The 16,360-nt window shown below is 46.0% G+C and overlaps 1 protein-coding gene across 7 annotated transcripts in view; it reads right to left on the reverse strand.

The window, feature by feature from the left end:
• SLC8A3 (solute carrier family 8 member A3) overlaps positions 1 to 16,360 on the reverse strand; it is a 136,932-nt gene that overhangs the window by 4,846 nt on the left and 115,726 nt on the right. The window contains exons 1-6 of one of the 7 annotated variants that reach the window (XM_036311444.1): positions 14,747 to 14,852; positions 12,199 to 12,302; positions 7,639 to 7,656; positions 3,083 to 3,207; positions 2,481 to 2,580; positions 455 to 730 (exon numbers count right to left, since the gene is read on the reverse strand). In XM_036311444.1, coding sequence (XP_036167337.1) covers positions 455 to 730; positions 2,481 to 2,580; positions 3,083 to 3,207; positions 7,639 to 7,656; positions 12,199 to 12,217 — 538 coding nt within the window. In that variant the 5' untranslated portion in view covers positions 12,218 to 12,302; positions 14,747 to 14,852. Of the gene's footprint in view, positions 1 to 454; positions 731 to 2,480; positions 2,581 to 3,082; positions 3,208 to 7,638; positions 7,657 to 12,198; positions 12,303 to 14,746; positions 14,854 to 16,360 lie in introns of those variants that run through there. The other 6 variants (XM_036311415.1, XM_036311406.1, XM_036311397.1 and 3 more) reach the window with 6 other exon arrangements.

Consider the following 16,360-nt stretch of genomic DNA (forward strand, 5'->3'; position numbering starts at 1 on the left):
CCTTCAAGCAGGCTAGCCTTTAGCCTCTCAGGGACTGCCAGAGGGAGATGGAAGGAGAACAATCTCCATATCCTTTGAATTACATTGTTTGCGGTCTATTCATATAATGCGGAGGTTACTAAACTGGGTCACTTATGCAGGTAACTTAACCCCTGTGGGCCTCCGTTTCCTCATCTGTCAAATGGGCATAATAGCTGTCCCTACTGTGTAGGATTGTGGTGAGCATTACAGGGACAAAACATGGAAACTGCTTAGTGCCTGACACATCAAGGTGCTCGAGAAATGTTAGTTATCATTAGTGATGTCATCATTAACCTCTGGTTGACTTCTGTGCACCTGAGCGGCAGAGGGGCTGTTAAGCTCAGATCTGAGCTGGTAAGGAAGATAATGAGGCAAAGGGTCACTTGAGCCCAGTGATATCCTCTTTGCAGACCCAAGCATCCTGCACTCTCACCTGGCACAGAGGTGCCAAACGCCACGAAAACAACAGCTGTGACCGAGTCCTTGAGGCCGATGGTGCAGCCAAAGTGGGAGGCCAGGTCCCCGATGATGGCCGTGAGCACACCGATGATGAGGATGGAGACGAAGAAGCAGGCCCAGCCACTGCAGTACTCCGTGGGGGGCACGCAGGCAAACAGCACCTTCCAGAAGACCGTCAGGAAGTGCATGACGTAGTCAAAGCAGGACGGCAGCTTCTCCTCGCCAGACTCATCCTCGTCCTCGTCCCCTGCTGGAGGCAAGACAAACAGACCCAGGCGAGGGCAGCGAGGTCAGGTCCCATTCCTGAGAAAGTCGAGTCTCACCCCCATCACGAGCACCGTCAGCCGAGGGGAGGCTCCTGGGCAGCCTGCAGGGGCCAGGGCGTGGGCACCGGAAAACAGCTGAGAAATGGGAAATGAGCTGGGGTGTCCCACTAGTCAATCTGAATTCAGGGCGCAGAGGAATAAGCAAGAGAGGAAAGGGATTGAGAGCTAGCAGGGGAGGACACGAGGGGGCAAGGCAGTGGAGGAGAGAGGCGGGTGGAGCGGGCTACACTGGTTGCCTAGGTGAGGAAAAGTGGCATCAGCCATGCGCCCACTCTTCACTGGACACCAGTGGGGCTTCTCTCGGATTTTCCTGACACGGCTGCTGCAATAACCTCGTGGTTCTGGTTGTTAACCATCCCCAGAGGGACAGCTGTCGTTCCAGATCATGTGGGCGTACCAGAGAGCCAGCGCCATCCTCCGAACACCCCACGGGACAGAGCGGGCCTGGGCTCCGCGTGACCTTGCCAGGAAACGTGGGCAGACTTGCCCATTCAGCAGCCCGGGAGCAGAGGATATGCTGAGGCACGCTGGCGCCTCGTCAAGGGCAACCTCTGTAATGCTTCGGCACAGCCCATGGAAGCCGGGTTTCCAAAGAGCAGGAGTCAGGACACCGGTGTCCCAATTGCAACTCTGCCACGAGAGAATCTGTAACCTGGAGTAAGTCAGCTCTTGTTTCTGAACCTCCATTCCCTTTGAAAAGGGAAGGCGTTAGATGGTGTGGCCTAGATTCCATGTACTATCTCTTTAGGGGCAAAGTAAGGTCACCCGAGGGGGAACTGGGAGCTTCAGAAGCAGGCCAGGTGAAAGTGGGCCAGCGGCCACAGCAGCAGCAGCCCTCTCTTTCTGGCTGTGCTTTGCAATGGCCCTGGGGCCTTGGGATAGGACCCCATGGGTTGCTATGGCAACAAAGTCTCATGAAAGAGTAAAGGCGGTACAAGGAGGCCTCAGTGGTGCTGAGAGGCTGTATTGGTGGTGGTGATGAGAGCCTTGGCATCCCATTCCAACAGGCTGGTGGGCCTTTGGGACGCTGGCTGCACTGTGGTCCTCCTGAGGGGACCCGTCAGTAAATGCCAAAGGAAAGGGATCATCCAGGTTGAAGATGTGTCAGAGAGTGAAAGCAAAGTGTCATAAACTCCAAATCCCCCGTCTCAAGTTCAAAAATTCAGTGGTAAAATTGGAACAAAACTCTGGGTCCATTTTACAAAAACGAGGACCAAATTAATGAGAGGAAGGAATGTTGGAACAAGAATTGATGGAGCTTGTGGTTAGTACTAGACTAAATATCTATATTTCATACAAGTGCATCTTATCCTCACAGTGAGATACTTTTCTACTGACTTTTCTGAGAAAGGTAGCAAAAGTTCCCTTTTGGGACAAAGAAATTGAGGCCCAGATAGGATAACTTGTCCCAGTTCGGATGGCAGAACCAGGTCTTGAGCCAGAGATAGCCCTGCTCTCTTAGTTGCCCCATGATTCCTCCCCAATGGAAATGAGCTGGTGTGTCCCACTGGTCAATCTGACCTAGTGAAACAGACAAGCATCTGGGCTAGAGCTGGAGAGACCGGACACAGAGGTCTTCCCAGAAGCTGGCAGGCTGTCGATGTGGCTGTTTTATTCTTCTGCTGTTACCTGCTTCTCCAAGCAAGGCCTGTGCCCATCCTGAGACCCTCTCACCTGCACTGACGGTGATGGCCTCCATGAATTGGTCCCTCCAGGAATGGGTCCCCACGACCAAGGCCATATTTGTCTTCTTGATCAGTTTGTCCACCGTTTTCTGTCAGGGAGATACAAACTTGGAACCATGAGGTTAGAATGCTCAGAACCATTGAGGAGTCTAGTGTTTCAAGGGAATGAAAGACGCCCTCCATCCCAGGGCGCTCCGCGTGCATTCTGCAAGTTACACATGGAATGGCCTTGCGGGGTAGCTGCTGGGGCAGTCCTTCCATTTCCCTTTCCTTTGGTTGTGACTGCTGACATTGGATATTTAGAGTAATACAACAGAGAACAACAGTGATAATATCAATAAACCTTGCTCTGGAGTAGTAAATTTTAGTATCTTTGTTTTAAAAATACAGTTAAGCCATAGCAATGACACATCTAGAAGCTTTAGAGCCCATTTATTCCATATGCTATGTTGTGTGTCCTCACAATATTCCTTGGATACAAAATGGTTAGCACTACAAGTTCACAAATTCAGTGGTAAAACGGGATCAAAACTCTGGGTCGTCTCCCTCCCACTGGTCCATTACTCAATTCGACTTCACTTATGGTCTGACCTTGAACTCATAGGACTCTTCAATGATGACCTCTAGTTTGGGGTGTTTACCCAATACTGGCTTTCCCATTTCTGCTATCCTCTTGGCTTCCTCTTCCTCCACAGTCAGCTTCCTGTCTGTCACCTCTGCAACAAAACAAAACCAGACCAGCTTTAGCACGCTCTCCATTCCCCTAAACATCTAACACTCAAGAGTAGTAGGCCTGGGCAGGGTGCAGAAAACACGTAGCTCTTGGGAATGGGGATTCTGTGTACTTTGGGGTGCCTCTTTCTATAAAGCACTGGACACTCTATGACCATCAGACCATCAAGGCTTCCTTGCAGGCCTGGCATAAGCACCCTTCTTTCCATTTTATACCTCAGCGAGCAACCTGACCTTCTGAGAAATTCCTCCAAGGGAAGTCAGTCCCTAAGTTATTTGGTGAGATATTGGAGAGATGGGAACTTATCTCTGGATCTTTAACAATTTTGAACTGTTGTGCCTGACTGTTCAGCTACTCCATGTAAGAGTTCTTGGAGGTCAGAGGCACATTTAATCCAAGGGTAATGTCCACTGGTTCATAGTAACATCAGCTTCCGGCACTCTTGGCACTGTCCCCTTTATAAAAGAGAAATCGGGGCTGTTTCCAGGAATATCTACATTTCATACAAATGGATATTATCCTCACAATGAGAAACTTGAAAGATTTTCCCAAAAAACTTCATGATTTTCCAACAGGAAGCAGGCACGTTTCTTTTGGAACACAAATATTTGTTCAAAAAAAAAAAAAAAAAACACAACAAAAGAGAGATCTTCCTTTACTTTCTCTGAAGGCATTCCTTTGTCCTGCAGCATCTTGACTCATTTACCAGTGGTCCCTCCTCACGTGGAACAGTTAGAATTTTTTTCCACTTCAGCTGGGGAGTCCATTTTAAGACCCTTTCACCGTGAAGACCTGTGTTCTGGATTGCAGTGAAATAGAGATGGAATCTTTTTATTCCCCTTTAATTAGGTAACTGGTCTTGGCAGCCTGTTTCTTTCAGAGCTTATTTAAACATTCTCCCATCCAAGTCCACATTCTTGCATGTAATTACTTCTTTGGTTCCGTTCCTTAATGGCTTTCGCTCCACACAGTGAGTATCCTAGGGAAATCCTCTGGTCTTTGGATAATCTCAAGGATAAAATGGGTCAGAGGCCAAGAAGATCTTCTTCTCTGTCTTGGAAACTGGTGAGAGGTGGGGAGGGGTCAGACTCAAGCTCTTGAGGTTGCAAGGGAATTCACTGAGTGGGCTCTAAGCCAAGGGTCTAAGTTACCGAGCAGAGAGCCCATTTTATGTATGGATTTTCTCAGTTGGCCTGAATGAAGGCGGTAAGAGAGTGCACAGAGGATTCCTGAGCTGGCTGTTTTACCCAAGGCTCTGGCACCAAACACAGAAGGCAATTCCAAAATGCTTGGGAGCTGTCCGTGGTGCTGTCCTAATGTTAGTGCTAGTGATGGCTTTCAGCAATAATTATTTCTCCAGGTTCTGTGTTCCTCTGTATACTTCTAAGTCAGCAGACACCTTCTAGCAGCCTGGCTTCTTTTAATTATTTAATTATGAGTCTCTCCTTAGTTAATTCTGAAGGTAATTCTGGGTACATCCAGGGTTCTGGTTATAAAATTAGCAATCCTAGAAGCCAGACTGCAAGCCATTCTGAGAAAAAGCCTTCGGAAAAAGACACAGATTCCTTAAAAGCATGGGTACTCTTTTCCTCTACCTGTGGGTTTTGGCACCACATAACAATGACTATTCTAGCAGTGACAGTATTATTCCACCACCACCACCCCAATTCCCCCATGTCATACTTTACATGTGCCACAAGAAGTATATACCAATATAATGAGCTCCCCAGTGACATCTAAATGTACCTGTCTAACCCCATGTCTAGCAATCAATCTAGCATTATATCCACCTGGCAGGATATTGATCAACCTACTGACCTGTCCACCCTGTGGTGACAGTCAGTTTTTCCATCTAGCTTTTCTGCAGAAATGTCTTTGACAAATAACCAACCCTCTATCTTGGGATCTCCCTCAGCTATATATATATATATATATATATATATATATATATATATATATATATATCCCATTTAAATCAACTCTTATTTAGTGTCTCGGTTTTATAATAATTCCTCCCTTTTTATATTTTTGTAATAATCATTCCTTAACTTCAAATTAATTTCTGGAGTAATAAATCTCAAACCTAAAACACCATAGTGATTCTGATCACTTGTTTATGTGACTCTTCAGAATTTCAAGTAAAGAGAATAAATGGCAAGTGATGTTGATATTCAGACTGACTAAATAAACTCTCAAATCTAGAAAAAGGAGGAGGGGGAAGTGAGGCAGAGAGGAAGAGGGAGGGAGGTAGAGAGAATAGGATGAAAAACTGAGCAAATATTGGAAGAACAAAGAGCTTGCCAGGCCTGACAGGAATAAACTGCCAGGGATGCTCTATAGACATCCTCGGGAAGAAGTGGGGCGATGCCACCCGTGCTCTCACTCCCAGGTCCCTGCACTTGGTGCAGTAGCTCAGAATGAACGTATTTACTCTCCATCTTTCACCACCAGGCATTGTTAGTCATGCTTGCCTGTCCTTTCAGAAAAATTCAAACAAAGATTTAAAATTTCCAGTGAATATAAAGTCTAAGCAAAGGCTCCTAAATTACAGGTTTAGCAGGTTTGGATTGAGAGATCTAGGAAATACTCTAACACCTTCTTTTCCTTTTTAAGCTTCTATTCGTGTCTGTGCAAATATGCTAAAAGTATAAAGAAGCTTAAGTTAAATCATAGTCTCTTTTATGTATGGTTGGTGGGAGGTGGAGGCAAAAGTTAGAACAAAGAAGCCCAAATACCTTCTCAGGCAAGAGGATGAGTGAAGTGGAAAAGGAACACCCAGTGCTAGACATCAATACCCTGGGAGACTAGTGGAAAATATGGGGTTGGAAATAGTTCTTATCCTATTGGTATGAAGAAGGAACAAGAGGCCAAGGATGCTGGAGTCACTGTTTTTTCAGGAACTGAAAATGCAGGGGTTTGCCTACATATTTTGTTTACAGTTCCAAAGAGGCAAATGTCCTTACTATGTACACTTCCCCTTTCTGAAACCCGGGGAGTAGCGAATCGGTGGTTTTGAACACCAATGAATTCTATAAGATGCTTTGCCTCTTAAATGACCTGAATTTTTCGTATGTTCAAAGAACTTATAAAATGTAAAATGTCGCCGAAACCGGTTTGGCTCAGTGGATAGAGCGTCGGCCTGCGTACTGAAAGGTCCCAGCTTCGATTCCGGTCAAGGGCATGTACCTTGGTTGCGGGCATATCCCCAGTAGGAGATGTGCAGGAGGCAGCTGATCAATGTTTCTCTCTCATCGATGTTTCTAACTCTCTATCTCTCTCCCTTCCTCTCTATAAAAAATCAATAAAATATATTTAAAAAATAAATATGTAAAATGTTCTTTCAAAATATATTGAGCCATCTCATAGTGCTCACTTCGCCTGCACCACAAGCTATGGCAGTGATGGCGAAACTATGACACGCGTGTCAGAGGTGACACGGGAACTCATTTTTTTGGTTGATTTTTCTTTGTTAAATGGCATTTAAATATATAAAATAAATATCAAAAATATAAGTCTTTGTTTGACTATGGTTGCAAATATCAAAAAAATTCTATATGTGACACAGCACCAGAGTTAAGTTAGGGTTTTTCAAAAGGCTGACACGCCGAGCTCAAAAGGTTCGCCATCACTGAGCTATGGTGTTGCTGGATGAGATGGACACGCTTTCCTCTCTGCTCACAGTTAGCTGTTTACCATTGGACCCCACTGATCCAAGCACACTCTCCAAGTAGGTGTATGTCCTATGACAAGCTCGAGATTCTGCATGAGAATCCCTCTAAAAGACAATCTCTGAAACTTCTATTTCCAGCCAGACAATTATCCCCACCCTCCATTATATCTTAATTCTCCTTGCTATTCACAGCACATTCGACTTCAAGTATCGGTGACAAATAAATCAAAGTTCTAGCAACTTAAACCTCAGCTGTGCTAACATGAAAGATCTCCAGGATCAGTAAAATTCCAGATTCTTAAAAAATTGCTTTTCATGGTCTCACAGCAGCTCCTGATTCTTTTTCCCGGGATTGCTCAAGATCAAAGTATTTTCTTTCAAATGCCATCGTGATCCTATTGGGAGATTCAGCTCTAACTTCTCATCTCCTCTCTTGCCTCACAGTCTGAGATGACAGATAAATGAAGACTTGGGAGAAGCTGATGATCCACCATCCCTTCCTGGTCCCAGAAAGGACCAGCCTATGCCTTTGCCCACGAACACCAACAGAAACGGTGCTCAAGACGTTGTCTATTTCCTTTCAATTACTTCAAGTGAGGAAATAAATTTTGTGGCTTTTAGGAGAACTTGTCAGGTTAACTTGAGCTTATAGTTCCTGTTAAGTAAACCACAGGACATTAGTCTTAACCTGAATAACGGCATTGGCAAGAAGTAGAAAGGAGAGGGAGGCAAGGCACCTCTTACCTGGAGACAACAGGAGCGCTGTTTGCAAATGGATACCAGACAAGGGGAGAAAGAAAAGGAAAGAGCATTAAGGTCCCATCTTGAAAGTGTCCCCAGGCTTTGTGGTTGCAGCAGCAGAAAAGGCAGTGAGCTCAGTAGGTGAGAGCTCTGCAGCCACATGCGAAAGGCAGCACTTGGAGCATGCGCAGCAGCAGCAGCAGCAGCAGCAGCAGAAGCAGCAGCAGCAAGAGGTGGGAGCCGCTGGAGAGACTGCTGAGCACCAGGGCCCTGCAGTTATGACAGGTTTACCCACACCTTCTCTGCAGCTCTGAGGGTCAAGGGATAGAGGAGTGAGGATGGGGGACCAAGTGGGTGAAGTAGAGACATGGTTGGCCATTCGTGATCTCCTAAGGAATCAGGTTATCACATCCATTCTGGAAAGGAGTGAGAATCCAGCATGCCAGAGTAGCTGGCTCATCTGTGGAGAATATGACTCTGGGGCTTGAATAGGAGCTCAGGGCATTGAGTAATGTTGTACTACAGTGGACCTGTGCCCCATTTTGTCTTCTATCCCTAACCTCATAATTAGATCATGCTCAGCCTCCCAGTGCTCATAACATTTCCACGGCCACAGATGGCTTCATAGCTACTGTGTTTATCAGAACTTTGAGTTCCCCTGAAAGAAAGACCTGTAGAACGTTTTCCTTGAGTGTGTGTGTTTTTAAAATAGATGTAGCCTGGAAGTCAGGGCTGTGCACTCCTACCATTTTTGGATTGCCTGTGCCTGGTGGTCACTGCAACTAGTAGTTGTTCAATAAAGGTTTGCTATTTGCTAAATGCTTTTGCAATTATATTTTTCATAAATCCTGTGGTGCTACATCTCTGGATGGTGGCCTTCGTGTTCCAAAGTTCTCTAGAAATACAACTCAGACCTGTGACCCATCATCCCATAGTCACAGTCCCTGAAGACACATGTGGATCCAGGATATTTATGGTATAAATTCAGGGAGAACATCAATTGACTTTTTCTGGTTTCTCCCATATGGAATTCCAAGGGGTAATGGATCAATGGATCTCCTTACTACAATGAGATGATAGATGATAGATAGATAGATAGATAGATAGATAGATAGATAGATAGACAGATAGATAGTTCATTCTGCTCTTTTTATAAATCTGCATGAAAGAGCCCCTCCTGGGCCCCATTTCCAGTGGAGACCAGAGACCCAAGCAACCCAGTAGGTCAGACAAGGAGCAACTCTTATTAAAGGTCCCTGCTGCCCTCTTTTTCAGTCTGACATGCCTCCCAACACCAGGATCATCCCTAGCACAGCCAGATGGCTTGCAGTCAGCTGCAATTCCATCATTCTCTGCTCATTCTCAACATGAATCTGAGACCTTCCACCTAGCAGTTAAAGATGGGTCAGTGAGTTCCATCTCATCCAGCTTTGAGTGACACAATACCCTCCGGGCGTTTTTCCTGCTGCTGCTGCTGAGAGATGCTGAAGCTAAACCTTTACCTACATTGATTCCTGGGGTGAGGTGAGCGTCCTCTATCCCCCTGCTCAGCTACCCCAGGGGCAAGCAGGAAACAACACAGCTTTGCGAGCAACTGGAAGCATCTGGGCAGCTTGTCGCAGGGAGCCCATGAGTGTGTTAAGAGGAGGCACAAACAGGCCCCATTTTGGGGGGGAAAGTGCTTTCTCTTCCCAACTGAGACTTCCCATGTCCAGGCCCAGGCCCAGGCCCAACACCCTTGACTGTGCTACTCAGCATTGCTCTCAGAAGTCCACTCTAGACCCCAATACTTACTCTACTCCAGGGCAACGGTGTTTCCTAGTCATCCTCCATTTTCTCCTCCCCCAGCTTGTCCAAAACTTTTAATCTCGCCTCTGGTTTGTTTGCCAAGAATACAATCTCCTATTTCAAATCCAGTCCTTTACTTTTCTTTTTTGAGAATGCAATTGCCATTTTGACCATGCAGAGACTATGCTATTCTGAATGCCTAAGGCTCTCCCATGCAGCAGTGATAATGAAGAGCAATCCCCACTGTACTATTTCTCACTCCAACAGCAGCAGGGAATTCTAGAAATCAGGAGAGAGTTTCATTTGATTCTGAGTCTAGATATTCAAGCTTTATGACCTTTCACCTTATGGTCTGATGCCAAAATATGGAAAGAACTGAAGAAACCAAAAATTAACCCCATACTAGTAGACAACAGGTGGCTAGGAAAGGGACATCTTTCCTATTGGCACCTTTCATCTTGGCATCTTGGTCACTGGGAAGAACTGGTGCATATCACACAGATGACTTGATGAAATCTTTGTCTTCTTACCTATGCCCTCCTCCAGGACTAGGCCCCACCAGGGATTTACTGACATCTCCTTGGACAGAGAATCTAGTGCAGCACAAAGGGGTCCTCAAATGTAGAGAATCCACGGGTGTCTGTGTTTGACCAAGGTTTATCTTAGGTCACTGTCTGTCCTGCTGCTGGTAGGAATTTATTGGGGAGGCAGAAAAGAAGAGCCTCTTTACTGGTGGAATAAAGTCATGGACAGACTTCTAACCTATTCGTCTTGTCTGGAGCCCCTGCCTTCTTTCCAGCTACCCTGGAAAGATATGGTCCTTTTGCTGCTTTCATTTACACCTAAGTTCTTGGGACTTGAAAACTGATGAAGCTAGTGACTGCTGCATCCAGCCAATCATGAGAATGTGGAGTAAATGCACAAGGGAGGTGGGAATGAGGTAGGGCAGGTGTTGAGGCAATTTCTGAGAATATTCTCAGTGGCAGAAATTGGAGGATTGGCAGGAATACAATGTGGGAAGCAATGGAGCCAGAGATTTTTTTCGTTCTTTCTTCCAGCGCTCTTTGGCAGTCAGGCTCATGGCAGCATCTTATTGAGTGGCCAAGGAGAGAATGAGTAATAGACGATGGAGAGGGCTTCTGCTTCTAGAACACCAGGTGTGTCCAAACCAGTGTGGGCATAGAAGTGGTCCCGTCTGCAGAGTGAGTCCACAGGAGATAATGAGAACTGATCAATCCTATGGGTCTGAGAAGAAGACCTGTCAGTGAAATACAGTTCTTTGGAAGTATAGTTGTCAAATCACTTAGATCTTTCCTTGCAAATATGAAGTAATTGCAGAATCATCACACCTTCTGACAAACAGGTGGGTCTGTTTAATCTTCCACAAGACTCCCAGCAGCATATGTCTCTTGGAGGGGAGTGAGAATGTCCTCCTCTTGGTATTTCCCAAGGGCACCCTTACCCATTCCCATACATAGTCCTCCAACACTTTCAAAGTACTGGCTTCCAATCATTTTCTTCAAGGGAAGAAATCTTTCCTTACCTCTACCTTGGCTGCAACATAGCCAATCCCTTAGAAATGGAACCCTGGCAGGTATTCTAAGAGGCAGCGTGTCCAGAAGAAAGGAGATGAGGCCACTTCTCTGGTGTGGGATCCGGGTTATCTTGGGAGCTGCGTAATATGCTCATTTGCAGATATGAAGCAAAGTCAGCCTTCTGTGAACCATTCAACACCCGTTTCTTAAGGATCAGCATCAGCTACACCATTTAGAGTCCCTTCTCCAATTGGAAAAGTCAATACCCTAGGCCTGCCCATTATCAGTCCTTCTCCAGGGCTAAGGAGACTTTCTTCCCTTTGCAGACTCTCAATTTTCTGCTTTAAGGATTGCCTTATCCTAAAGTGGCCTGAATCAAGTACCCCACCTTGGACTAGGAACAGAGGTAGAATGGGATGGGGTGGGATGCCAAGGGGGGAAGAATAGCTCAGGATTGCAGATTACATGACAACCTCAGAAGCCAGCTCTCTCTCAAAGAGTTCTCAGAAGCTGTGACCTCTGACAAATGGCATACCTTTTCATGCCACTGTCTACCCAACTGTGAAATAGCCAGATAAAACACTTACCTCCATGAAGGGCAGAGGGGCCTATGGGACACTCTGCAAGTGAATAACCTGCCAAGCATTCAACGGAGGTTGGGGAACGCAGCAGAAAACGGTCAAAGCATCATTGCAACATGGGCCCCAGCCCCCCATCAGCCCCTCCCCCATTCAATCCAGGCTAGAGAGTGAGGGGTGGGAGGGGAAGAAGGCAGGGAAGGGGCACCAGCATGCATTGCATCACATTCCTTTCTTTTTCTTCTCCTCCCCACCCACCAAGGAATCCCCACATTTACGGGTTATTTTGTGTGTGTGTGGGGGGGGGGGGTGCTGCAGGGGAGAGTGCAGAGGACAGTGATAATCAGATCATTGGAGCACAAGGCGGAAGTAACTCATGAAGGTAATGAGGAGCCGAGGCTGCAGTGCTGCCCAAAAGGTGGGAAAGGAGGACTTGGAAATAAGCTAAGGCTGAGAAGGCAGAGATGATACCGAAACAGGGTGAGAGCGAGAATACAGGAGGGAAAAGAATAAAAAAAAAGTATGTTGGTCAAAAGGAGGAAGGAGGAAAAGGGACAAAAAACAGGGAGAAAAAATATAGTTGCTTTTTTTGTTGTTTTCAGTTTGTTTAAAAATTTTTTCTTTTTGTTGTCTTATTTATTTTTTTTTAAAGAATCTCACACCTGATATTCCACGTTCCATCCTTTTCGGTTCACCAAGGGCAATGAAGAAATTCTCTTGCCTTTCGTATTCCTCCTCATCTACTATTTTAACCCTTACGGTTTTCCTGTAGGGACAACAAGAGAGAGAGTGTGTGTCGAATGGGTCGGCAAATTGGTTGGTCACTTGGAGCACAGCCTTTAAAATCATCCCCCATCATTCTTGGCACATGCAGCCCAGTCCCGCCATGGTGGCTTTGACAAGACTAAGGTGGATTGTATTGTTCTGATAGTTTAAAAAATGGTCTTAGCTTTTTTTGTCTTCTTGGTCATAACTGTCCTTATGGATGAGAGGGAAAGGGAGCCAGGAGGCAAAGAAAAGAGGGCAAAGGGATGAAAGGGATCCAGAAGGACAGCAAGGGAGTGGTAAGGGAGAAGGGGTTGATGGTGGGGAGGAGTCATTTCAGATCCTGCTGATGGTTAGTAGGAAGTGAGTTGGGCAGCACATTCCACTGGGTGTCACATGGTAACAGTGGCATTTCTTTAGGCAGCAGGTAAACTACTGGGTATGACCCAGTAGCCTTCTACTACAGGAAATATGTCAACAGAACTAGCTAGGAATTTATTTCCATTCCTTGTGTATATACCCACTTCTTATGTGAGCTTCATAAAGAAAATTTTATTAGGAAAGTATAAGGAAGGGAAATGAGAGAGAGAGAGAGAGAGAGAGAAAGCATGGAGGGTGAAATCCTATGATCTCATTCTTTATCTCACAGGGCTTCCATGGTGGAAACTAACATAAGATGTTTTAATACTATCTGATATAGGACTCCTTTACTATTACACCTGATGCACTCTTGGGAAAGCATGAAGAACATGATGTAAATCATCACATTTTAAATCCCAAGTATCCAAGGGACAAGGTAATGGGGGTTTCTGTTCATTTCTGGGCATCTCAACAACACACTGTGTCTTAAAAACAAGTCATCAGAGAATCAAAGTTTTCTTGAAAACAGCTCCCCCCTGAAGACTGGCATGAGACTGGCACAGGCCCATCATCATGGAGTTGCTGTGTGGGCTTGCATCTCCCTGTGTGGCTCCTCCATGGAACCGGGTGGATCTCAACAGTGAGCCATGATTTTTTTCTCTCTCTCTCTGGACTTAAATGCTTTCTAAAGGGCAAAGAAGTGCTAATAAACAATAGCCTAAAATGTCTAATCAGAGCCTCTGAGGTTCCTCCTCCATTTTAAAGGCAGGCTCGTCTTTGCTTTGTATGAAAAGGTAGGCTGATCTGAGTTGGTTTGTTAGGCACAGGACTTGCTGGTGTGTGTGTGTGTGTGTGTGTGTGTGTGTGTGTGTGTGTGTGTGTGTGTGTGTATTTTGTGAGTACACTTTTTGGTCACCTTTCTAGCACTTTTTTGGACACCTTGCTTAGAGTGGAAAAGACAAAACTCACTGATCGTCAAGAAGCATTTTCTGGGAACTTCTCCCTAGGCCCCAGACCCTGGGCTGTCTACGAGATGTGAGCCCAGCCTGCTGTCCCACTGCAGGGACTCGGCTGTGTGATGGGAGCGGGCTGCTGTGTGACCATGGGCATGGCCTGAAGGAATATGACTGACAGTTCTGCCAGGGAAGGTGTATTGCTGAAAATACCGGCAGCTCCCCCACCACAGTGTTACCTATCCAGAAGAGGATTTTCCGGCTTCCCTCTTAGAGGCCTGGAGTGTATGGACCATTTAAGCTGGAGACAAAAGCTCCATCCACTCTGAGAAGTCCTTTGACTTCTTGGTGAAGCTTCCACTCAGGTCAGAATCCTCTTTCCCACTCTTGTAACTCTCTGCCTCCTTATCTAGATGCTCCTCATAGGGAGGGCAGAGAACTGCAAATAGGTCTTTGGCCTAGACCTGGAACTCAAACCTGTGCTTTCAGCTCTGTCAAGGTCAGGGAGAGAAACACACCTTGAGAGCAGGGAATATAACAGATAAGATAGCTCCCAAGGCCCGCACTGGGGAATGGGAAGAACCACAAACAGAATCTAAATCTAAATACAGTGATTCTCAATGCCCAGGGACTATAAGCTCAGCCCTGAGAATAGCGGCCCCATGAAAATTCGTGCTGAGAGCCTTGGCGAATTTCCAAGGGCTGCTGTCCTGCCTGGCGCTGTGCTATCTGGTCTTTTTCTTTCCTGTATATTATGCCATTTAGGAAAATTAGGGAGCCTCATACACATACTCTCAGGGCTCTCTCTCTCTCTCTCTCTCTGTTTTTCCCTATATCCATTTACCATTGGCTCTTGAGCATCCCTCTTACAGATACCATGTGACAGGCTGGCAGATGTTAGGACACAGCTGGAAGCAAAGAGAGAAGAGGGAGAGAGGAAAAGAGAGAACAAGAAAGGAAACAAGGGAAAGGGAACCAGAGAGGTAGAAGAAAGGTGAAGAGGAGACAAACAGATTGGAGAAAGAAAGAAAGAAAGAAAGAAAGAAAGAAAGAAAGAAAGAAAGAAAGAAAGAAAGAAAGAAAGAGAAGAGGAGAGAATGTTAATGTTAGTGTGGAGGACAGGGTACTACACCTTTCTGAAAACTCATATCCACCATGCGGGGGCCCATCATCTCAATGAAGTAATTCTTGTTTTTCTCATACGCCTCACCATCAATTAACTTGATGGGAATTGTTTTGCTGTGGATGGAAAAATAAGTATCATAAGCAAGGAGTAGAGGGGGTGGGGGGCAAGCCAGCCAGGAGAAGAAACAGGAAGAGAAGGAAACAGTGAAAAAGTCCAGAAAGGTCAAAGTTTGCCCCAACACCACAGGGGCATGAAGGACAGGGGCTGCCCCAGTCCCCTCCCTGCCTCACCAGGCCCCTCCTGGGCTTCCTGTGGCTTCATGACATGACCAGATGTGAAGACTGGAAAGAGCACAGACTTTACAGTCAAAGGTTCTGGGTTCTGGTCCTGGATTTGCTATGTGACCTTGGACAAATACTTTAACTGGTATACAGCAGGTTGAATAATGCTTACACCATCCCAGGGCAGTTCAAGAGCCATGAAATACTACACATATAATGGCTCAGGCATTTAGGTCCTCCCATAATGCATGCTGCCTTATCCAGCTGATGTTGATCTAAAAGCTTTATTTTATAGTAAAGGGGGCGGGGGGAGTTGGCCGGTGGGAGTCTTGACTGAAAATAGCAGGACTTCTCCCTTTCTCTGGGCAGTGACTGTCACAGGGAGCCCAGGAGGCTCCATTCGGCTTGAGTTGCACATTCTGGTACTCCACAATGGGCCTCAGAAGCTAGCAAGGCTCTCTCTCTCCAAATGAGCTTTGCAGCCCCAGGGAAACATGGACCAGGTCACATTAACTCCAGCATCCTCTGAATTGTGATGAGTTTATAAACCCTACGGTGATATTGTGACTAGCACAATTATATTGGTTTTTATATTAAAAGGTGTTACTTTGCTAATTTAAACATTGAAAAATATAAACCAATTTTAGTCACCCTGTTTTGTATTTCTTTCTTTTCTTTTCTTTTTCTATATTACTAGGAGCTTTAAAAAAAGGACGTAGGCCAGGCCTCTTCCAACCTTTGCTTAATGATGGAGATATTTCAGGACTGGACCTGAGTCAAGATGTTTAGGCCTGGCCCAGGGGGTGTGAGATATTGCTGGATGGGGCAGGTGTGGAGCTGAGTCTCCCTCAGCCGTAGGAAGGATGGGATCACGAGAAACCCTGTCAGCTGCCTGTGGGCATGCCCCATTTCAGACTCAGAGACCTGGCCTTTGTTGAGGAGACTGAGGCCTTCAGATCCTCCTGTTATTTGTTGTTATAAAGTAGGGATATTTTCACACTCTGACTTGGGACAACCTCTCTGCTCCTCCGAGCTTTTTCAAATCACCCTTAGAGCTGGGTGTCTACAGAGCTTCCTTTGTCCACACTGTCAATCCCACAGAAGCAGATGTGGGTTCATTGCTCCTGGAGTGGATGTAGCAGCAGTTACTAATTCACCCTGGCCCCAGTGCCCAGTGCTTCAAAAACAAAGACTCTATCCCCTCCTTACTTGCCGCACCCACCCTAGTCACAGACACACCTGGCTAGCCACCATAGGAAGGTGAATGTTCAGCCTCCAAAAGGCCACAACACTTTGCCCTTCCTTCCTCCAGAGCATGGCATTGGTAGTGGAGACTGAC

Source organism: Myotis myotis, unplaced genomic scaffold (assembly GCF_014108235.1).
Source record: "Myotis myotis isolate mMyoMyo1 unplaced genomic scaffold, mMyoMyo1.p scaffold_m19_p_1, whole genome shotgun sequence".
Taxonomy (NCBI): domain Eukaryota; kingdom Metazoa; phylum Chordata; class Mammalia; order Chiroptera; family Vespertilionidae; genus Myotis; species Myotis myotis.